This window comes from Salvelinus namaycush, chromosome 22 (genome assembly GCF_016432855.1).
Source record: "Salvelinus namaycush isolate Seneca chromosome 22, SaNama_1.0, whole genome shotgun sequence".
Taxonomy (NCBI): Eukaryota; Metazoa; Chordata; class Actinopteri; order Salmoniformes; family Salmonidae; genus Salvelinus; species Salvelinus namaycush.
In genome coordinates, this window is record NC_052328.1 from 13,941,657 (window position 1) to 13,966,068 (window position 24,412).

A 24,412-nucleotide genomic window follows, 5' to 3' on the forward strand; every position below is an offset into this window, starting at 1 on the left:
GTGTGTGTGTGTGTGTGCGCGCGCTTAGTGTGTGTACGGATGTCAGAAGATTATGCAGTGTGATCCACGTGTGTTCAGACGTGAGTCGCCATTCAATATGTGTTTCTGTAATTCCAGCACACTGGTGATCTTTATGTCTCACATACTAAATAAATCTGTCCATTAAATTGACATTTCAGTTTCCATAGACCTTCATCAGGTTTTGTCTGTCTGTCTGTCTGTGTTTTCCAGGCGGAGGGAGAGGACAGCCTGAAGAGGATGCAGCTGATGGAACTGGCCATCCTCAACGGCACCTACCGAGACGCCAACATCAAGTCACGTAAGGATGACATCACCGCTCCCCCTCCCAGTCCCTGGGGGGGGGGGCAGGCTCTGACTGACACAGTAGAACAGCCCTTTGTGTGTCCGGGAGCTCATGGGTGTAATTCAAGCTGCTCCTTTTCTCTCACAACAAGTGAAGAGTGCTGTGTGGTGCCATGCACAGTGGCTGAACTGAACAGAGGGTGCTTTTGGCTTGCCATGTTCAGTATTCACCTCAGTGCATTTTCCTTTTGGGTGGCACTCGGTCGAGTCGAGTTCTTTGAAGGGGGACGAGGGGAGGTCTGGCTATGACTGGGCGTCCATTTTGTGTCGCTGAGGGAGATGCGTGCGTCATTCCAATCACATGGTGTTTGTCCTAAACAAATCCCAGCCAGCACTGCTGTGCCAGATTCTAACTCAATACTGGAGATGAATGGAGGCCTTGAATACCTCTCTCACATAGTGCTAAATGCTGTGTAGTGGAAGCTAAGGCCAGTGTGTCCAACAGTTTACTTATGTTGCTTGTTCTCCTATTCCTGACTTATCTGATATGCTTTGAGTGTCCTATGATATGTGTGATAGATGCTAACTTCTGTTTTGTCTCCTTTTTCTCCCTCCTCTCTTCCCCTCTCTGTCTCTCCACACATCCCTCTCTTCTCCTCATCCTGCTGTGCTTCCCCGCTCACTCCAGCTGCCCTTGCCTTCTCTTTTGCAGCGAACGCCCAGGCGCCCCGCATCATCACCGGCCCCGCCCCTATGCCCCAGAATTCCCTGCGCACACCCACCCCGGCCGGCCCCACCCTAATGCCCCTGATCCGACAGATCCAGACCTGCATGCCCAACGGCTCGCCCCACCCGGGCGTCATGACCCAGGGTCCCGAGGCGGGCCTCATATACGCGTCGCCCTACGATTACCCCTACACGCTGGCCCCTGCCACCTCTATCCTTGAGTACCCCATCGACTCCAGCGGGGTGTTAGGTAAGAATGCGTGCCCCTGCGATTGCCCCGCAGCCCCCCACCAACACTACCACCCCCACGGCCAGTGGAATCCCGCCCCCACGCTGATCCTGCGCCACCCCTCCTAAATCCCCCCCCCCCCCCTCAGTCAGCAACAGAAAAAAACATTCCAGCTCTTTACTGCATCTTTCTTTTCACTGTCACGAGACACTTCTCTCATCTAAAAAGCCCTTTAGGTAATGTGTGCATAAATAAATAGGCTGTTAAGTGCTCCACTGGCTCGATGTGAATTATAAGAGGGAGCTGTTTTATTTGGGAAAAGGTCCTTACCCTCCTCTCTCCCGGTCCCCGTATACACACGCGGCCTTATAGCTTTGAAAAAGCCACTTTAGAAAATCAGATTAGAAATATCATATTACTCACACAACGTGACTCCATTACGAATGCTCCCAAAGGCACAGTGTAAACCTGAACTGCTATCAATGCATCAAAATGCCAACAGCAGCTTGTCCAATTGGGTTGAGCACATTGTAAATAGTCCGTCTGTATCGTGTCAGCCAGTAGCAACCAGTTTTCTGCCCAGTGCAGTGGACCAAGCCTCCAACTGTGTGTCTGGGTGAAGGGAGAAGGGGTGTTACTGTGAGGAGAGGGCCGGGGGGGAAGTCGAGGAGCGGCGGAGCCCAGCGAAGATTTCACCCTGTCTCTCTCTCTTGTGTAACCAATACAGCGTCCTCAAAGGCCGAAGAGCTGCCCCTCTACCTGGGGTTTCAGACCTGTCACTTTCCCATCACTGTGCAGCGAGGAGAGCCCTCCAACCGGCCTCCCTTTTAAAGAAACACCCCCTTCCCTCCCTCCTTCCCTCCATCCCCTCACACAACACACACACACCTCCTCCTCCCCCTTCTCTCCCTCCCCGCCACCACACGTTGGACTGGTCGAGGATTGGCCCTCTCTGAACAACCACAAGCCACATGGGGAAGCCTCAGCCCTTCCTCTTTTAACGTCTGTTCAAAGTGGCGTGTGTGTTACTGATCAACCCTTTTTGATTTCCTGTCCTGATGATGATATATCTGTGTATGATGATGAGGGAGAATAAGCACTGAGCCCCACACTGCTGGAGACCCCCCTTGGGGGGGGGGGTCCCCCGTCACCCTCTCTCTTGGGTGTGGCTCTGGGGCATCGGGAGGGGTAACATGAGGTGAGGGGTCAGCGGAGGTCGGGACAGAGGGGTTACGGAGCCAAGGGAGTGGTGGGGTGTGTTGGTGACGAGGCATCTACTGTAGGCTTGACAGGCTTTATTCACAAAGGGATTTTAGGACTTTCTGTCCCCACACTGACAGTCTTTACTTCACTCTTATCATAATATTCACCGAATTATTCTTTCAGCTCAAGTGTAGCCACTCGAAACAACAGTCAGTGAGTGAACAACATGGCCCTTTTGTATAGAGCTTTTTTGTATCGACTCAAAATGAATGTCCTAAAATGGCTTTGGGAATAGGGCCTGGTGTGTGATGCTTCTCAAAGGACCGCCAGACACTCCTGGCACTAATTCCCGGTTCCCTTCCTTTATTCTATAGGTGTGGCTTTCCCCACGAAAGGCTAAAAGAATTTCAAGGATCCTTACTGAGCCCCTCATTCGATCTAAGTGTTAACACACAGACGCTTTTGTTTCACAGCGGCCTTTTAGTATATCGAACCATGAGTCAGGCCTATAGCAGTCAGATAGACAGACAGACCCCCTCACTACTGATGTTTACACTGGCCAAACCTCCCCAAAGAGGCACAGCTCTTTATACCATGCATTATGTGTGTGTGGTGGTATGTGCATCCTGTACACACACATCCACACATGTATATGTTGTTTCACTGACTGCTATGTCTGGGCTTGTTGAATCTATACAAATACTGTCTCGCTTTACTAATCACTTAATTCATTGCCTTTTTTCATTTTTTTTTAATAAGAGATGTTACTTTTTTTATTACTGCAAATGTGCCTAAAAGCTTTCGTCTCTGGGCTTTAACCAGAGAGTGAGTGATCAGTATTATATTTCAAACGAATAACTAGAGAGATGCACTTCCTGATGCTCAACCTGAGATTATGTGACTAGTAAAGCTCCCCTCTGTGTGTGTGTGTGTGTGTGTGTGTGTGTGTGTGTGTGTGTGTGTGTGTGTGTGTGTGTGTGTGTGTGTGTGTGTGTGTGTGTGTGTGTGTGTGTGTGTGTGTGTGTGTGTGTGTGTGTGTGTGTGTGTGTGTGTGTGTGTGAATGCATAAATGCCTAATGTCTGTGAATCTGTAGCAAGGACTCGAGTAAGCAATGGATCCTTACAGTCAATGCTACTCCATTGTCATGGATGTTACTAAGTCCAATATTTCTCCTTGTTGCAACAAAATATATGAGTATAATTTGTGCCTTAACATGTATTTCTAATGATTTTTCCTAATTTTGTTAGATGTTTGGTCATATATAAGCCTTTATGAAATGATGAATTGAATTGATGGAAATGGTGAAGGATGAAATGACCTAATCCTTGTTTTGGTCATGTTGTTGCAATCCGAGCAGGTGCAGTGACTACTAAAGTTCGAAGGCACGAACTGCGGGTCCATCCTTACCAAAGGATAGTGACCGCAGACAGAGGTTAGTTTAGCTCCTACGCTTTTGTGTTTTATTGCTAATGCCTGCTCACTGTTGGTCCTGATCTGTTTTGCAATATGTACAAATTGTTAAGCTAGTCATCCCAGTTTGTGATGTGATGCAACATACTGCACCCCCTTCCTAGTCTTGGCCTCTGAGAACGTTTATTTAGGTGATTCTGAGGAATAGTGACCACAACACAGTAGGATAATGATGCTTTTGCTATCTAGGTAGAGACACAAACACACATACCTGCATTTATAAAACAAACTACTCCACTCCATTATTTCGATGACTTTATGAATCTGACATGATGTTGATGACAAATAATGGACTTCTAAAAGAAAGAAGATATAATTATCTGTGTTTTAGTTTCCCCCTCTGTTGAACGAGAAGGTTGCAATTTTATGCACTTAAGTCTTCAACTCCTTACTAAGTGGATAATGTTACATTATAATTGATCAAGTATGTCCATTTGTATTTATTTGTTTGCGGAAATTACTTTTTGGAGAATCTGACCCATTTTATTGTCAAAGACAACACAAAAGTAGTGGGTGTCCTATTTGTTTTTTTCACTGTCTAATTGGACTGCAGTAGCTTCCCATTTTCACTACAGTAATTTAGAAACAAAATTAAAATGTTTATTTAGTGTCAAAAGTCTCAACAACGGCCTTATGAGTAGAGAGGAGTGGACTCGTGGTGGGCTTTAGACTGGAAATAGCTTATTCTGCAGATAGGTAAACCAACACAACTGCCAAACCCTTTACTCTCTGAAGTCTACCCATTTCCTGCCCTCTTTATTGAAGTCCATGCTTTTACTACCCTCACTGAATATTGAGAATAACTGAGGAAGTTATTTGAGAAGAAACCATGTGTGAAGTTACACAGGCAACTAGGATCTGCAGTCTACAGTGTCTTCTCTTGTTCATCCTTAGACCTCAGTGCTTCATACAACACGTGTATCATCACATTTATATTTCATTACAGATAATTACTCGTGACCTAATCAAGGAAACGGTTGCAATGTGCCAGGAGATTTGACGCCAATGCCAATTGATAACAGCCGACAAGCCGTGTATTTATCAATAAGGCTACATTTTAGTACATACATTGAAATAGAACAATCCAGTGAAATTAAATGAAAGTTCAATAACCAATTAATCAATCACCTTTTTTTGCTGCTAAATGATATGGAACAATTAAAGAGAGAGTTCACCCAAATGACAAAATAACATATTGGTTTCTTTACCCTGTCAGCAGTCGGACAAGGTATGACACAGCAACACATGTTTTGGTTTAGTTTCCCTGACACTGTTTCCACAGTAATCCATTTTGTAATTTGGGTGAATTATCCCTTTAACATATAGCACTGTATGTTCATCGTGTACAGTCATAGCGTCGCACTTTATACGTTGTTGGACATTGCTTGAATCCTTATACTCTTGAAAAGAAAACATATTTATGCCTATCATCAACATGATCCATCACAGTAATGAGTCAGTGATATTCTTTACAAAAAAAGTTCAGAGACACACAGTATATTATACAAACTGTATCTAAGGATATTCAGATTTCACTGTAGAGCAGACTGTGAATTGCCTCTGAAAACATTACAGGCCGAATCTGCCCTAAAACAAATGAGTAATGTAAAAAATAACTGTAACATGGAGTTACTTAAGAAGTGCATATTATTACTAAAAGGTCAAACCTTAATCAACAGTTAAAAATATGATAATGGTAACGGATAGGTAACACTGACATAATTAATGAGAAACCAACATCAGATTAAATTGCACAAAGGCCTGTATTTAATCTACCTCTTCATAGGTTTGGCCCCGTACTCTGATTAACAGTTTTACAACATTAAGAGTTTGGTCAACACTTTATCCAAACGTTAAGGTAATACAATATAATATGATTGACATTTGATTCAGTGTGGTTCGGATGGTGAACCATGAGGCAGGTGGATTGAGTGCAGGCCAACCAGTCAAACCTGTGTGTTTAGAGGCAGGCTGTCTCTGATGGAGGCAGGGGAGGAGGCAGATGTAAAATGGCATCTGAAATGTGGGTTTCTTTATCAGCTCATGTTGGCAAAGATGTTGAACAGTCTCAGTATAGTATCAAATAAGTGCATAAATTTGGGTCTAGAGATTTATACAGTATATTCTGATTTAGATTTTCCTCTGGACATTTTACAGTGCATTTGAAAGCGTTTACAACAGCTCTCAACGATACACCGTTTTCTCAAACTCTTAGTACAGTAAGATGTACAGTCTCTTGTCAATCTGGTGAAGAAGCCACACCTTTCTGTTTTCTTTACATCTGTTGCATTTTGCTTCGTTTGAAAAGAGAGACTACGCCACAGAACGTATTTTGCACTGAATGATTTTAAAAAGTCAAACGCATTTTTCATCTCTTCTGCTCCAGTCAGAAGGGCAGACATGTTTAAAAAGTGAAAACTACGACAAACCTCAGACGATGAAATGAGTAAAGTAATACATGTATGATCTAAGCTGAAGAAATCTTAAACGGACCACTGTGGAGTGGACAGAGAATTCTAGGGTCCACTTGATGGATGAGAAATTGCCAGAGTATGAATGCATTTATTGAGAAGAAAAATCACCTTGAGACATTTTCTTTATGTTTTACTGTAAGCTTCTTTTTATTTGTTGTTGTTGCAAAGAAAATAGTATATACTTGTGGCTTCTTGAAATATATATATAAATATATATATTAAAAATATAAAGCAGGAATGTATATGAAATGTCAGATTTTACTTGTATTTTGCAAAGAAATAGCAAGGATTATTCTAGAGGGCTATTTGTAGGAAAGACACATAGCAGCTTTATAGAACCACTTTAGAAAATGTCCTATATTTTTGAATATATTTTAGGGCTTTATACAAAAGACAGGACCTTTTCAGTGTTTATATGCAAGTGCATTTTATATTATGTGTCCTGTGAATTGTCTATTGTCTCCTAAGCTGAGGGTACCGGCTGAAGTGACAGCTTTAGCATGCTCACAGCTTAAACTTCCATGGCTAGTGTGCTATTCTAGAAAATACCATGTAGTGTTGCTTTGTATCATTAAGGCAAAGATTTTCATGTTTGTTGTAAATAGAAAACATACTTTAAAAAGGCAATAAAAAATTATATTGAGTAAAAAAAACTATACACACTGTTTTGGCCCTAAATTATTTTGTCCACAATGATGTGGTCTTCTTGAATTTCTCATTGTATCCTCTCTAAATTCATTTATTCTATAACAATAAGACTTATTAATATTCATTTCCATCACTACTAGCCGCTTGACTCTTGAACCTTTGAAGGGCTCTAATGACTATTAACAGTCAGTTAACAATAACTTTACTGACTGTTGTCCAAGACTATTCCTTCCTCCATCTCATTTTGATCTTTCCCTCTGCCTTGATTTACTGTCTATTCACTTGACTGCTACTAACAATTAGACATACTGTTATTGTCTTATTTAAATTTCCTCCTTTTTAACATTTGAGCTATGGGGGGGTGGGGCTGTCGTTCATATTATGTAAAATCATGCTTTCGGGATTTTATGACACTGTATTAAAATAGATGAAGAGTTATTCCTGAATTATTGGATTCAATCAACCCACCATATGAATTGTCCTGTATCTATACTAACAAAAGAATGCATTCCTTTTCTTTCTCTTTGTTTTTACACAACGTTCTCGCTCCAGCGCTCTGGCTTTGGTCAAAGGTGTTGTGAAAGATATGGAAACACGTGTAAGTTGGTCAGTCCCAGTTATGGAGAAATCGTATGGTGGGTTGAATGGATGCAAGGTATAGCTCTGATTGGTTAAGTCATATTGTCATCCTGCTGTCACTAGCCGAGACTAATCTCCTCTCAATCTTTGTTCTTTCCTTTCCTTTTTGTTTCTCTCCTTTATTATTTTTCTCTCCTTTCTGTTTGTTTGTTTCCTAACCCTCCCCCCCAGCCGCCACTGGCAACTAACCCCTGACCTTCTGACCTCTGAACTCTTCACACATGATGACCTGGCCATTGCCTGCCCGCAGATCAGTTCTCCGGTAGAAAGAAAGAACAGATAAAGCAGCCTTGGCTTGTTACAGTCAGTCATGGCACAGCTTCTCATCAGCCGAATAATGGACACACTATAATGGCTTGGCGGGCCACTCCTGACTGCCCTGCCTGCTTAATAGGGGGACTGACCCTGGCTCTAGACCTGCACTGAATCATTGTTAAGCAATAAGGTCTGAAATGCCCCCTCTGAGCATCACTGAACGAGTCCCCAGCCAGGCAACTTCCAAACACACCACACCATACTCTAAAACACCCTGGTAACGGCTGGTCGCCTCATCCGGACTGAAGATGAAGAAGGCGGCCCCTCCCACCCCTCCGACCGCCCAAACCCACCGTATGCATGTCGCCCAGGTGACTTTCCCACTGTCATGGTAACGGAGCTGGCTCTGAATGTATAGCAGCGCGGTGAGGCCTTCCGAGCAGAGTGCATGCACCTCTGTCTCTCTCTATCTCTCTCTCTATCTCTCTCTCTATCTCTCTCTCGCTCTCTCTCCACCCATCTATCCTTGCCAACTGATTACCCCTCTCCCTTCACTGACTCGATGAAATCCTGGTTCTGTTATGAAATGGAAATTGAGGGGGGTTCATTTTAGCCGGACTTGAAGAGAGACTAGGGGTCAAACAAAGAGTATCAAGCGTATAGAAGGTGAAGTACCTGTCCCGTTACCTGGCATTGTTGTTGTTTTTCTACCATGAAGGAAGATCTTGCAGTCAACTGTTTTTTTTAGGATGTAAAAGCCATGCTTGCCTATCTGCTGTACAAATGTATTGAAATTGTAGATACATGTGTAAAAATGGGGGAGAGAACACCTATGTAAAGAAAATAGACACTTTTATTATACATGGGTGCTCATGGCAAAGAGAAATATCTATTTTTCAAAAACATAGTCTTTTATATCTTCAAGTATTGTAAAGAGAAATAAAAAATTAAACCCTTTATGTCATGAAAACAATCATGTTTTCTTTCTGTGGATGGAGAGGTGAAGACCAAAACAACCTTTCATTTGATTTCGGGGTTGAGCATTTAACTGAAGTGGAAAAACAACAAAGTGCCTTATTATGGTTTCTGATATCTGAATGTGTTATCATCAGCCTTTAAGCTGCAGGCCAGGTCAGTACACACAGTCTGTCAGCCACAGAGATGCCCTTAGACGGAGTCAGTCACATCAGCCTTGTTGTTACACTAGTCAGACACAGTAGGTCTCCTTCCACCATCATTTAAGTGTGACTCTAGGTAGATACACAAGTCCTTTTTGGTGGTTCCATAGAGTAGTAATATCAGTGGTATATCAGTAATATACCAATAATGTCAGAGTCTATGGCATTAGACCCTTTGGTACAATGTCCTATCAATGTCCTAAAGCAGGGATCATCAACTAGATTCAGCCATGGGACAATTTATTTTTAAATGGATGGTCAGGGGGCTGGAACATAACTACAAATAATTTGTAGACTGCAAATTTACCGCAAGCAGCCCAAACAGAAATCATATTTGACTAAAACATAATAATTTCAAACCTTGCTCACATTTATATATGATCACAAATATCACTCTATTATGCGTGGTAATACTTTGGAAGAGATGTCCAAAATTAAAATCACTTGGAGCTGATTTGCCTGTGTTGTTACAGTCTTGGGGGGCCAATTAAAATCCCCTGTGGGCCAAATTCAGCCCGCGGGCCCGCCAGTTGGGTAACCCTGTCCTAAAGGGACAAATATATGATAAAAGAGAGCTGTAACATGTCCAGTTCGTGTCTGAACTGAGAAAATGATTGTCCTTATAGTATTTCACCGTGACGCCCCTGAGACTCCGGTTGTCGTTGTCTGTTGAGGATGGCCTCAAGAGTTCCCCAATTATTATTTCCAGTAGTATGCTACTCATGCCAGTTCCTAGGTTTTACACACAAGGACATCTTGATATGCATCGTCTTTACTGTTAGTAGTGTTAGAAGTGTCATTCTGGACTGCCTTAAGTAGTTGTCATTGGCATAGACAACCCGTGGAGCTGACTTCCCACATCCCTCTACCATGATGTATCTCTCTACCATTAGATGAGGACGTGTCTGTTTCTGCCCTCCTGATTTACTTCCTAGAAAGGAGTATTGGGTCTGTAGTCTTACTGCTGACTCGACACGTGCTGTGTTAGTTGGAGGTGAAGGGTTTATGTGATTGTGGTAGCTAGTGATTGACTGTAAAGCCTGTGTGTACTTCCTGGTCTCCACCAAAAGATTGCTCCACATCCCCCTCTTTATTTACTATGCAACAGAATGGCCTCTGGTGGTGTATGAAGAGTTTCTGTGTCTCAGATTGTCTTCATGTGTGCCATTTCTTTTCAGTTTCAGTATTTATGTTTACGAAATGATTCTGTAGTGCAATTGCATATTATTATAATCAGTTATAAATGATGAATACATATGGATTCTCAATCATTATTATGATTATGATACGTGTTATTATCATTGTTATCAGAAGTCATTATTATATAAGATAATGGATTGACTTTGAAGCGAGGCGAATATGAATATTTTACATATAATTGTATTGGTGATAAAAGAATGGTAGCAAACAAATGGTTTCCTTGGTTGTGAGTGAAGATACATCAGAACCAATAAAGAATGGCATCCCATCCCTTAGTAATGTTACTGTTATGCTATTATCAGAGATGTTTTACTTGTGCCATTTTGACAGCATTATTCTTGACCTGGTGTTTTTTTTCTGAGTGTGCAAATCAAGTGTGTTGTACTGTAGGACCCCATGCTGTCAAGCAACTGATCCTGTTAGCATTTCCTCCATGGATGGTGTGCGACCATACCCAAATGATTTCCTATGAGAAAAACAATATGTGTATTTGCAGCCATTGTTACAAGTTTATAATGTATTTTTCTATCTTATTTTATATGTGTGTAAGGGGAAAAAAATGTTAAATGACTTACATAAACGACAAAAGCAGCTACGTTATTTGTTTGATTTGAGATTCTTTGTAGTTTATTAAATCCGTTTTTTCCTAATCCTGGTGCTGGGGAACCAAAGAGGTGCACACCTGATTCCTCTAATGATCAACTCATCATAAAAACTTTGATTAGTGGAATCAGGTGTCTAGTGCTAGGGCAAAAACAAATATGTGCACCACTTTGGGCCCCCAGGACCAGGATTAAGAAACACTGCATTAAATTGACTCCTTGACAAAGTCTTATCTCTATTACTGATTCAGATCATTTAACTTTTTCCTTTTGTCCCGTGTTTTGTTGTGACGTGTTAGAGTTAGCCAGTATTATTTAATAAATGACTCCAAACAGACGTATTAATGAAGATGACCTGTTTTATTACCATTCTGAGGGCACTGCATCATTTTAGAAAGAGAGGCTGTAGGAGTTATTATATACTGGGTGGTTCGAGCACTGAGTGCTGATTGGCTGACAGCTGTGGTATACCACGGGTACGACAAAACATTTATTTGTACTGCTCTAATTACGTAGGTAACCAGTTTATAATACCAATAAGGCACCTCAGAGGTTTGTGGTATATGGCCAGTATACCACGGCTAAGGACTGTGTCCAGGCACTCTGCGTTGCGTCGTGCTTAAGAACAGCCCTTAGCCGTGGTATATTGGCCATATACCACACCTCCTCTGGTCATTGCTTAATTATCATGCATCTGTATATTGTAGTGGTAGTTTGCAGCTATGAAGTGTTAGATGACACATGAACCATATCTATGAAGGAATATAGCCTCTTAGACCATTGGGCCATTTGATTCAATCAAACATAGCAGATGTTTATTTTATAAGCATGTTGTTCTCTTAATAGTAACTTATGCAACATCCCTCAATTTCAGAGTATTTGAAATAGTTTTGAAAAATCATGTTATGACTTCTCATTAACTTATTTTCTTTGGCCAAAGTATTAATCTGTGTTTCATTTCAAACCCACCATAAAATACCCAAGTTGGAAGTAAATATGAGATGCTAAGCTCAATGTTTTTCAGGGTGGCTTTGTTGACTTCACTTTGCTACTCCCCTCTACATCCAGGGTAAAAACTCAAAAGGATTTTCCATAGTTTGTTATGGATACTCTGAAGTTTCATGGAGGAGTCGTATCGAATCCTAGAAAATGGGGACATCCCAGAAGAAGGAAGCTCTATCTCATTGGCCTAGAAAGTTTATGGAAATGGAGGAAAATGCAAGCGGTGGGTGTGGCACAATTTTGGTAGGTCAAGGGTCATAAACAAATTTAACTTCAGGATATATTACTGGAAGAACTACTACGTAGTGTAGAACCACATTTTATATTCAACACTGGCTTAACCAGAATAGCAATGAGAAAGGAGCCTAGTGAGTTGACAAAATGGTGACTTAAGCAATAATGCACGGGGGGGTGTGGTATATAGCCAATTCTTAGCATGACGCATCGCAGAGTGCCTGGACACAGCTCTTAGCCGTGGTATATTGGCTATATACAATCAACCCCCGAGGTGCCTTATTGCTATTATAAACTGGTTACCAATGTAATTACAGCAGTAAAAAGAAATGTTTTGCCATACCCGTATTATACGGTCTGATACCTACAGCATAAGACCTACAGCATCCGATGTCACAGGAAGGCCAAAAAGATCATCAAGGACAACAACCACCCGAGGCACTGCCTGTTCACCCCACTACCATCCAGAAGGCGAGGTCAGTACAGGTGCATCAAAGCAGGGACCGAGAGACTGAAAAATAGCTTCTATCTCAAGGCCATCAGACTGTTAAACAGCCATCACTAACACAGTGAGGCTGCTGCCTACATACAGACTTGAAATCATTGGCCACTTTAATAAATGGATCACTAGCCACTTTAATAATGTTTACATATCTTGCATTACTCATCTCATGTATATACTGTATTTTATACCATCTATTGCATCTTGCCTATGCCGCTCAGTCATTGCTCATCCATATTTTTGTATGTATATATTATTCCATTCCTTTACTTAGATTTGTGTGTAGGTAGTTGTTGTGGAATTGTTAGATTGCTTGTTAGATATTTACTGCAATGTCGGAGCTAGAAGCACAAGCATTTCGCTACACTGGCAATAAAATCTGCTAACCATGTGTATGTGACCAATAAAATTAGATTTGAGTTGATGTCATATGCCATGGCTGTCAGCCAATCAGTATTCAGAGCTCGAACCACCCAGTTTATAATGTATCTTATACAATGAAGGACACCACAAAATGGGCTTCGAATAGGTGGTAAAATGATCTCCGATCCCCAATGTAGAAGCGGACAGGAACACAGTGTGGTACAGATGTGAGGTGGAGTGCAAATCAATACCCTCCTTCACACTATCTGACATTGGAAGGCATGGAGGATATGTAATTGGGAATTGTGTGATTACTATCTGCTGTCATCTTTAAGTCAATGGAGCTTCCTCAGATGCTCAAATGTCTCTCTCTACTCAAAAACACACAACAACACCTCTGCTCTAGCAACCTGCTGTTATGAGTTAAGTTATTGTTATACCGGTTACGCCTGTTAACATTTTCCATATACAACTACTTCTTAGCATGGCAACTAGTCTACAAGTCTCCCTGCATCACAAACACACACATACTTTGTCCAAATCCATACCCGCACATTACAACCCTCACCCTTTCTGGGTTCTCATTCCTTGTTTCACTACTCATTCTCTTTTTCCCCGGTCCTCATCCTCCAATCCGGAGCTTCCAGGGGAATTGCCATGTCTATCACAGGGTTTAAATTGCCTGGGCTGCAGTGGGCCTCTGCTCTGTGTTGATAAGATGTGCTGGGGTTCCTGGCGGCTATTTTGGGGAAGAAATCGCATCTTGTGTTGCCACCGGGTGTTGAGCCATGAAAGTGTTTGTGTAGAAGAAGTAAAAAGCTTGGCACCCAGATCTCTGATTGAGTTGTGGGATTCTGTCTCTCTCTCTCGCTCTCTCTCTCTCTCTCACTCTCATTATGGAGTGTTAAAGTACATGTGAGGCTCTCTGGGCATCACATTTTAACTGCTGAGGAGGAGAAATGAGAAGTAAAATGTTGAAGTTCACCCTGCCATAGATCAACAGCAGCTATAACAGCAACACAGCCATGCCATGGGGTAGACGAGGAGAAGAGGAAGAGGAGGAGAGGAGGGTTAGAGCAGAATACTGGCGTCTCCACTGCGGATTGATCTGTAAATTGCTTCAGCCACTCCCAGCAGAAACCTACATGTCTTGCAGAAACCATGCAGTGATCATAGTGTACTTTGTGCTCAACGTGATTGAAATGTAAAGTCTATGTTCCCATGTTAGTGGAGACTGCATTGACGGTAAGCGCTGCATATGTCGGCTCAATCGGAAATGACCTTTACGTTTCTGACGTGGAATCTGTAACGCTTCAGCGATACAGATTGAATAGAATCTTTTGTCTTTCCCTGCCATTTGTTTTATTCAACAGAACAGTACCAGACTCTGGCTGTGATACATCCAATATTCTGCCCCAGAGTGGGGATCAATCAGATCAGACAGAAGTACTCATCCCACTGCTGCTCTGAACCTGCATATGAGAGAGAGAGAGAGAGAGAGAGTGGTTGAAATAATATTCCCCCTGAATCAAAATCTGCAGACCACCGCCTCCCATCCCCAACTTGGAAAATGCCCCCCCAAACTCCCCCCCTGTCCTACTCCTAATGTAACATAATAGAGTGTGTGTGTGTGGGGGTCTAATAAGTAGGTAAATGTCCTTAAGGGAGGGTAGGGGAGGGTAGGGACGGGTAGGCAGCACAGCACTGGCAGTGAGGATGAAAGCAGAGCTTGCAGGGATTGGGTAAAGAGTCCAGGGAGGGTGTTCAGTCGCCACACAGGATCACCTGAGTATGTCCCAGAGCACTTTTGACCTTCATGTTGACGCTGGCTGGGATCTTGGGCAGCTTTCTGGTGGCGGTTGGGAAGACTGAAAAGTGATGCATTGCGGCACCTTACTGGCGTCAGTCACGTCAATACCATAGTACCATTACAAACTCTTAGCTCTGTTACTGTCTTTTAAATGTGTCCCCTGGTCACTCTTAGAAAAAGTTATTAAAACATGTTATAATGCAGCGGTCTTTTTAATATGTTCTGTATTCAGTTCACTTCAGTATTTTATAATGGTTTAATTTCCATCTGTTTGAAAATACCCTTCTCACTTCGTGTTCTCCAACCAAAGCAAATGAAACGCATCTGATTGAGAAGGAAAATAACGCCATGGAACACTGTTATCGACGCGTGTAGAGTGTGCCGGGCAGAGTTTCCCTTCTCCGTATTTAGCCGAACCCTTGATTTGAACGTGGCTGCGGGGAGATGTTGTAGCCTAAACATCACATACGAGAGAATGAGCTCCACTTGATTGTGAGAGTGAGTAATTAGCTTGTTGCTTATCTAATCGTTTTGCCCTTTGTTTGGCACTTGTTGGTTTTCACCTCATTAAAATCAGCCTTATCAGGGATTGGCACAATGCACCCCCACCTACTGAGCTGTGTGACCATGTTAACAGGGTAATATGTTGTTTGTTTGTTCTTCCTGCCTGTAAGGGCATTCAGATCTTTATTCAGTCTGTATCGCTGCAGCGATAGATTGCGTGATAGAAATGTAAAGGTCATTTCAGATTGAGAGGACATACGCAGCGTTTACCGCTACTGCAGTATCCGCTAACGCGGGAACGTTTTTATCACGCTGTACCGCTGATTGAATAGAGCCCTTAGTCGGAGGTGGGTGATCAACCAGATTAATGGGGAAACGGGCATTTTGCATTACTGCAATCACACCATGCAGGGCCTTCGGTATGTGGGGAAACTAGTGGAAGAGGATGACATAGAACAACAAAGGATGTAAGAAGATCAGATACTGAGAAAAACATACAAATGAATGGAAATGTAAGAACATTATTGATGTCAGGTCTTTACTGCACCAACCAATAAATGATGGAAAAACGGTCATTTTCATTTCTCTCGACAGGCATGTGGTAACAAGTAGCATTCATTATTCAATGAGGGAAGTGAATGAATAGGTCCTTAATCTCCAAACCAAGAGTGAGCACAGGCTGGATCCAACTTAAAACTCCTTTGTTCAAGAAAAAGGCCCATAAATCAGTGCTTACAAATTTGTTTTCTAAGGTGTCCAAATTCCTACTGATCCGCTCTCTCTCTCTCACCCTCTCCTCTATCTCATGTCCTCCACACTGGTCTCAAAGAGGAACTGACGCCCCACAGCACTGTTTTCCTGTTTCCACGGAGACAGTGCCTCGCTGAGGTCCTGGGCACTGGGCTTTAACTTATTTTTTATTTTTTTGCATTGGTCGGCTCCCAATAATGGAGCCCAAATGAGACAGGAAGGGCACAGTGGAGGGGGGTTTCGGGACAGGGATGGGGGCAGAGAGAAGTAAGCAACAAAAACATTCAGAATTGCATTCATAATGACATCACTACCATTTCCCACAGCGGTTCTCATAGAGCGAGCCCTCTGCCTTCATTCATTGGCTCGGAGTTGGCTTTTCAGGAGCCCGGGGAGGCCATCTCTCCCCTCATCTCAATGCCCTTTTTGTTGCAGAACACAGAGCTCGTTTCTAGGCCCACAGAAAAGCCTGGGTAATTTAGTTTGGGGTTGCCAGGAAGTCTGAGTCCTCTAGCCTGGCAACAATGGCAAATGTTATTGCCTCACTTTGAGGGCCCAGAAACTCCACAGCTGCAAAGCCTGAATTCTAATAGAAACTTTTTTTTTTTGGCCCACTCTCTCACTCTGTCCTTACAAATTCCTTTGAGTGGTTGCAGAGTAGCCTAACAGAAATTAGAAGAGCACTTCTCTGGGCGGTGTGGGTCCCCTCGAGGTTTTAGTGTGCTATAGTTGTTTATCACATTTAGAAAGACAGCAATTTGAATCAGAGGTTGTTGTCTGATAAGCTGTTCCCATATCTCTAGATAAAATAGTATTTGACTTACTATTTATGTAGCTGACATGAATCTGAATCAATATAAATCAAGAGGAACAGTGAGTAGGATTCCTTTGAGACAAATAGACTGGGTCCCAGTCTGTTTAGCTATCATTCCATTCCTTGCCCTGCTAAACGTGTTTAGCAATGACACGGAGTACAAAGAGCCGAATGTTAGCAAAACAGGTTCTGGAACTCAGGCTGTGAGACAAATACTATTAGTTGCATGTCTTTTACACACTAAGGGCTCCATTCAATCTGTGTCGCGGAAATTCAGCGTTACAGCCTGATTGAAATTTAAAGGCAATGTTCCTGCGTTTGCGGAGACTGGATTCACGGTAACCGCTGCAGATGACCTTTACATTTCTAGCACGCTATCTGTAACACTTGGGGCGATACAGATTGAATTGAGCCCTAATTGTTTGTGGCCCTGTGAGATCTTTTTGGAAGCAGATAAAGAAAACAAAATGTCATTATAAAGTTGAGTTAGTCAATAAACATTTAATTGTCTTAAATACGAGTAGAAGACCTGATAAATAAAATCAGTGCAAAAACTATTCTCTAACAATTTTTTGTAAAAGGAAGAAAAACATCTTCTGTTTCTGTAATGGGTCAAGCTGACTGACTTCTTTAAAAAAAAAAAAGTGTTTTGCTGCCATCTAGTTGGGGGACATCAAATCACAGGTGAATTATCAACAGTAGCTGAACAATTTAACTCATTGAACATAAACCACACAAAAAGAAATTCTACTCATTAGTCAAGAACCACTGAATAGTGGTAACGCACAATCGAGTTATCAACTTAACTGATTTAGTTGTTCCAATATTCCGTAATCAACTATAGGCCTACTCATTTTTAAATATATTCAGGACATCATGGACCATTTCTTTCATGAATGGTTTATTACAAAAACGCAAGACAAAAACAAGTCAACTGTATTCTAATGGCAAACACAATACAAAAAACATACACCTCTCTATAGGATGTAGGTCCGCTGCATCAAAAAAAGAAAGAATGACAGCGAAAAAAGAAAACGATATGAGTTTCAGAATCTAAAAAGGCAGAGATTGCTGAAAAACAAAAGAGAGGAGAATATTGTTTGCCACTGGAGAAAAAAGGCCAGAACCACAACTGAAAACCAAACCAAATAAAACTGAACTCAATGAAGGTCTGTTTTGAGGGGAACCAGGGGAATTTAGCTCTTCAAACCAACATTAACTTACATAAATACAAGGAAGGTACCAAGCTTTTTTCATCATTTTTTTTCTCTTCAATTATCAGTGTGGGTGCAATAGACTGGGTCTGTGCTAGATACATGCCTCTACACACTTTCAAGAAATAAGAAAAAGAAACAGAGGTTAGATGTGACAATTCAATTCCAATTTAAACAGCAAAAATGGTATTCACAAGGTCAAATGTCGATAATTGTTCAGAGTACCCTGGTTGTGTTTAAAGCAAATATAAACATCAAACAAGGAGATAAGTTGAGCACTTTCAACAGATAACTGAACAGTTTAACTGGAAAATAAAATCCATCTGGCTATGCATGTATACAAGCATTATTTGAAAGCTTTGATGATATACAGTAAGTAGTTGGCAGCACTTGATAATATTTCTGTGAATAGTCATGGATTTTGTGAGAGGTTACATCTGAAAAGGTGGAACTTGGGGGCAAATGGGGAAGGCTTTGCCACCGAAAAGATGTTTTCAACTATAGCCATTGTGAATCACATTCACTGCCATTTAAATTGCACCTTTGTTCCCAATTCATAAATAAGTAGTGCAGTTTCCCCTACAACCTCAATAGACAAATACTTGTACAAAATATGAAATCCCTAACCTCAGGAATATTTGAAGGTATTTGTCAAAATACACTGCACATATTAAATATCTCAATTATTCTCACTTTCACAAATGCAATGTTTTACACACACGCACAGCAGATGTAAAAACGACATATATTGTAACTATTCTCAAGATATATTCATCATGCATACATATATATGGAGTCAATTTTATACTTTGTGGTAATTGCAGTCAGTATATGTTGACAAATACCACATATAGTATTTTCAAGTTCTAAGGATATGATTGGACTTCATATTTCGACATTAAAAAACTTAAATCAACAATCTGAATGTTCATCCGAACTCTGTGTAGTAGAACTAAACGGTCTAAGCATTCATACTACATAAAAACTTGGTTGATCACTCGATGCTAGCAGTTCTCAAAAAAAAGATGCAACAAAGTAATTATCCCAAATATATAGAAAAAGATGTCTTTTGTTTTGTTTTTTCATTTCACCACTGTGTGTTGTCATTGAGATCATAAACAAGTGATGTTAAGTAGGGGATGGGAAAGTAACATGTGCCAGCTTTCTGATTGAAGGATTCATCTTAGCACATTTATTGGAAATGCCTGGATTCAATCAACCTTCTTAAGTTTCTCATAAAGTACTTCACTGTTTTGATTTTATTGATGGTTGGTTTGAGAGTCATAGATTACTTGCGTGAACTGAACAGATAGAGTAAATCTTGAAGATAAACCATAGAAGCTTGATTGAACCAGGGACTGTGTGTGGTGGCATGCAGACATCACATTAATCCCTTAGAGGTCAAATCCTGATTTAGTTTGATGGCAAGGTTCATTTTGACCTTTGTCATGTCACGGAAATAAAAAATTGATTATATACAGAAAAAGAGGAAATGGGTTTGCTCAACAGCAGAAACATTTTATAGCAGTTTTATTTTGATGATGTGTAGCAAGGGTGGCATCCTAACACGGCTGATATACTACACAGATGGTACGGTATACTTCACATCTGGCAAGACTCTAGCAACACTTTCACCCTAACCCTGCAGCTAACCCTGACCAAAAGGGAATGTGAACTAAATAAATCTAAATATTTATTTGCATGGGCAGCAGAGGACAACAGTCAGTGTAATCTAGGAAAAAAAATATGCAATTTTCTGATACCATACCACAAGTCATCATCACACACACGTTATATACTCAAGAGTAATGCCAATTCAAGTCCGAAACAAGATCCCCAAAAACCTCCCAACCCCTGAAAGCCAGAGTAGTAAGCTGTGTGTGGGTAGTTGAGAGCAGACCACTACTGCTCTCACTCAGAGTCTGAATCAAGTGGTGCCATCTCATCTATGCCCTTCCACTGGCGCTGGTGGGCCTCCTCGGCGTGCTGCCGCTTGTGCCTGGAGTAGCTAGACGAGTGCACAAATGTCTTGTTGCAGGTGGTGCATTCGTACTTGCCCCCTGTGGAGTGAGATCTCTCATGGTGGTGGAGGTTGGACAACCTGGCGAAGGTCTTTTTACAGTAAGAGCAGCTGAACTTGTCTCCCTTGTGCATTTGCTGGTGCCTGGCGAGGCTCTGCGCCTGGCTGAAGTGCTTGTCACACTGCTCGCATGCATATTGTCCTTCCTCTTCCTCAGAGACTGATGTTTGGCGCTGCCGCTGGCGCTTGGCAGCTCTTGACCGCTTGTTCTTCTTGCAGAGGGTGTAGAAGTTGGGTTTGTCCCTCGAGCACAACTTGAGGCGTATTTTCAAGTCTGAGGACTTGGTGAGACTGTCTTTACCCTGGGCATAGTTATTCAGAAGATCCTTGACATGAGAGACTTGGTGTTTCGAGAGGCCAATGGAGTTCTTGAAGGTCATGTCACATTGTGTACACGCGTAGAACTTCTCTCCAGGGAGATTCTTCTCGATCGGGAACTTCTTCTCGCCAGGGATCTTCTTCTCGCCAGCCTGCTTTTTATTTTTCCTGCTGCCAGGCGGGCGGCGGACATAACTGATTTCTGCAGGTCGAACACCAGAGGGAATACCCTTCCCTTTTTTGTGGATGAGCCTATGACGCGACAAGCTGGAGCTGTGGTTAAAATCCTTCCCACAGATGTTGCATGGGTAAACTCTCATGCCCCGATGTGTTCTCATATGAGTGCCGAGAGCTCTTCTGCTTTTGAATCGCATTGCACACTGCGTGCATTTATATTTGTTCCCCTCACCTGACCCTGTATCCATTTGCTTGTTTGGGGGTAGGGGTGCCTTTCCTGTGTGCAATTGCTGGTGTCTTGAGAGGCTTGAGGAATGACTGTAGCACTTCCCACAGTAGTTGCAGCTGTAGTTTCCCCCTGGTGAGCTATATTCCCCTTTCTCCGAGCCTGAATCAGAGCCATCTCCAACAGGGACCAGATGGCTACTCCCTGGCTCAGTGTGGTCATCCTCATCAGAGTCGTTTACTATGACACTCTGTTCTGCAATGTCACAGCCAGGGAACTCCTCCTCATACTGGGCAAAAAAGGGCTCATCTGGCTCTGCCTTCACCTGGTCAAGATTCAGGCCAGATCCCTCGTCCGCCTCCTTTTTCACACAGGATATTGTGAACTTGGACCCGACCTCTGCCCACTTGACAACATATTCTATGGGCTGGGTGTCCAGTTCCACTGTGATGAAGTCTGCACCAAGTGCGTCCGGTTCAGACGAAGTCAAATCAGTTTCTGAGTCCTCCATTTGACCAGACCCTAAACGTCAATGTGTGTAACTTGTGGTCTTGTTATAATTACAGGGTCAACAGATTCCACCACTCCTAAAAGAGAGAAAAAAAGTAAAAACTGCTGTCAGCTGCCTAGCTAGATAGCTGTATGTCATCGTAACAAATTAACATCAACATCCAATATCACAAATAAACAAGAACGTTTGAATATCACAGATTAAAACATTGACATAATTGTACTTTCACTATCGAAACGTGGAGTTGAATTGTGTACCGAGGAAGTGCTTTGCATTACGTTGACTGGAGGAAATGAAACAAAAAACGACTGCTTAAGTAGGTGTGGTGCTACGTTAAACGTTTGTATGAGCTTGAGCAAAACAACAAATTATTGATAATTACAGACTGTTAGTTAATACACTACATTTGAGGTTGATTTACGCCACAATGACAGAAAATTACCAGACAAAGCTGCAACAATAAACAGGAAATACAGTAAGGTCTGGGATGAGCACAATGCATGATGGGAGTGGATTAAATCGGCTGTGACTAAAAGGCCGCATTACAACAGACAGATGTATAAAAAATGATTGCTTTCTTGTGCCCAAAACATAATCAAATCCTAAAATGACATCCAAGAACTATAGTGAATGACAAAGCAACATTGTCGCAGGGCGGATGCCGGTAGCTATATCGACCAAAGGGAGCTAGTAATGTATGTTTTATTAATTCCGCATTTTTAGCTCAGAAGGCGCTCTAGCTTAGACTACACACAAATACTCACAGCGGCGTGAATTCATCCCCCCCGCCATAAAAATAGCACCGAGCATTCAACATGGACTATGTTTTTTGCGTATTCATGCATTATTCAATCGATTTCTCAGACACATATTTCTCTATTGATCAAGCAGCATAGTACTGATCATGATAATACATTAAACAATGAACATGTCTACAGTCACTGATCATGTGGATCATCTTGGAAGGTTGACAGACTCAAGTCCAGCATCGATGACACATGCAGCTAGAGGGCATATAACGAGAGCCAAGGCTCGAGAGCTGGCTTCATACGATTTTCCACAGCAGATTCAGTGTCATCAGAAGTCCCCCCCCCCCCCGTTACGAGATGGATTTTTTTTGACAGGAATTGCCACCAAACCGTGGCCCGAGCATATCACCCGGCATAATGCTCATTGCAATAGACATGGCAAGATGGCTATATTTCGCATAACCAAGACGTTGTATCGTCATGTTTTAAAATTATAAGGCTGGTTATGTAGTCAAATTTGACGTATGAACAATTATACCGAAATAAGCGATGGTGCAAGTTAATAATGTTCTCGAGATGACTATTTACCGGGCTTTTATCCTTCTAGATTCGTTGTCTTGACCCTCGACGAAATTAGTCGATTCTGCCGCACCTCTGTCAGATCACAACCAGCGTCCACACGGATATCAAGCCTTGGCAATGGCTGCGTATCGTCACTGATTTTAAATACTGTGGATTGTCTAAACGCGTTGAAGGACAGTGTGTGGCAAGCTAGCCACATGCATTTTCAATCCATGATATATACCGCTCCTGCGCAGCACGCATTGTATCTCGAATTTCATTGGGCAATGAACCAGAGAGGAACAGACGTCATTGGACAGGACATAGCATGTGCCGGGTGTCGTGAAAACTGTAGCAAACACTATTAAAACAGTTACATTATTCGCCTTCAGTCTATTACTTGTTAAGATAACATGTAAATATTACACATTATTAAATTAAATCGTAATAACCTCCACCCTTTCCTTTTCGAACCACCTAAATACCAAATGTATTGTCGAGCCAAACAAAGGACATCGAACATTGGCTTTACGGCTTTTTTAGTGACGTCATTTGGTGGCTGCAGAGACGAAAGGGGAAGCAAATGTCTACTGTTTTCTGATGATCTGGTGCTTCTGTTCTCAACCAGGGAGGGCCTACCGCAGCACCTAGATCTTCTGCACAGACGCTGTCAGACCTGGGCCCTGACAGTAAATCTCAGTAAGACAAAAATAATGGTGTTCCAAAAAAGGTCCAGTTACCAGGACCACGAATACAAATTCCATCTAGACACAGTTGCCCTAGAACACACAAATTATACATACCTCTGACTAAACATCACCGCCACAGGTAACTTCCACAAAGCTGTGAACGATCTGATAGACAAGGCAAGAAGGGCCTTCTATGCCATCAAAACGAACATGAAATTTGACATACCAATTAGGATCTAGCTAAAAATACTTGAATCAGTTATAGAACCCATTGCTCTTTACAGTTGTGAGGTCTGGGGTCCGCTCACCAACCAATAATTTACAGAATGGGACAAACACCAAATTGAGACCCTGCATGCAGAATTCTGCAAAAATATCCTCTGTGTACAATGTAAAACACCAAATAATGGATGCAGAGCAGAATTAGGCCAATACCCGCTAATTCTCAAAATCCAGAAAAGAGCTGTTAAATTCTACAAACACCTAAAAGGAAGCAATTCCCAAACCTTCCATAACAAAGCCATCACCTACAGAGAAATTAACCTGGAGAAGATCCCCCTAAGCAAGCTGGTCCTGGGGCTCTGTTCACAAACACAAACAGACCCCACAGAGCCCCAGGACAGCACCACAATTACACCCAACCAAATCATGAGTATAAAGGTGAAATAAAATAAATAAATAAAATGAAAAAACAAAAAGATAATTACTTGACACATTGGAAAGAATTTACAAAAAAACAGAGCAAACTAGAATGCTATTTGACCCTAAACAGAGAGTACACAGTGGCAGAATACTTTAACACTGTGACTGACCCAAAATTAAGGAAATCTTTGACTATGTGAAAGGCCGCTGAAGGCAGACCTGGCTCTCAAGAGAAGACAGGCTATGTCCACACTGCCCACAAAATGAGGTAGAAACTGAGCTGCACTTCCCAACCTTCTGCCAAATGTATGACCATATTAGAGACACACATTTCCCTC

The 24,412-nt window shown here is 42.0% G+C and overlaps 2 protein-coding genes across 3 annotated transcripts in view; one reads left to right on the forward strand and one right to left on the reverse strand.

Moving 5' to 3' along the window:
* The window catches only part of LOC120017572 (protein quaking), an 83,062-nt gene extending 75,998 nt beyond the window's left edge, over positions 1-7,064 (forward strand). Inside the window, exons 5-7 of one of the 2 annotated variants that reach the window (XM_038960420.1) lie at positions 232-319; positions 992-1,279; positions 3,820-7,064. In XM_038960420.1, the coding sequence (XP_038816348.1) occupies positions 232-319; positions 992-1,279; positions 3,820-3,899 (456 nt within the window). In that variant the 3' untranslated portion in view covers positions 3,900-7,064. Of the gene's footprint in view, positions 1-231; positions 320-991; positions 1,280-2,835; positions 3,426-3,819 lie in introns of those variants that run through there. The other variant, XM_038960419.1, reaches the window with a different exon arrangement.
* A 10,417-nt stretch (positions 7,065-17,481) lies between these two features.
* LOC120017573 (zinc finger protein 454) lies at positions 17,482-22,875 on the reverse strand. The gene is made up of 2 exons (XM_038960421.1): positions 22,771-22,875; positions 17,482-21,509 (listed from the first exon to the last, which is right to left on the reverse strand). The coding sequence occupies exon 2, from the start codon at positions 21,431-21,433 to the stop codon at positions 20,033-20,035; it is 1,401 nt and encodes a 466-aa protein (XP_038816349.1). The 5' UTR covers positions 21,434-21,509; positions 22,771-22,875; the 3' UTR covers positions 17,482-20,032.
* Between the last annotated feature and the right edge of the window lie 1,537 nt (positions 22,876-24,412).

What these genes read in the sequence shown, in the direction of transcription:
- LOC120017573 (XM_038960421.1), bottom strand. Translation starts at nt 21,433, where the DNA reads ATGGAGGACTCAGAAACTGATTTGACTTCGTCTGAACCGGACGCACTT.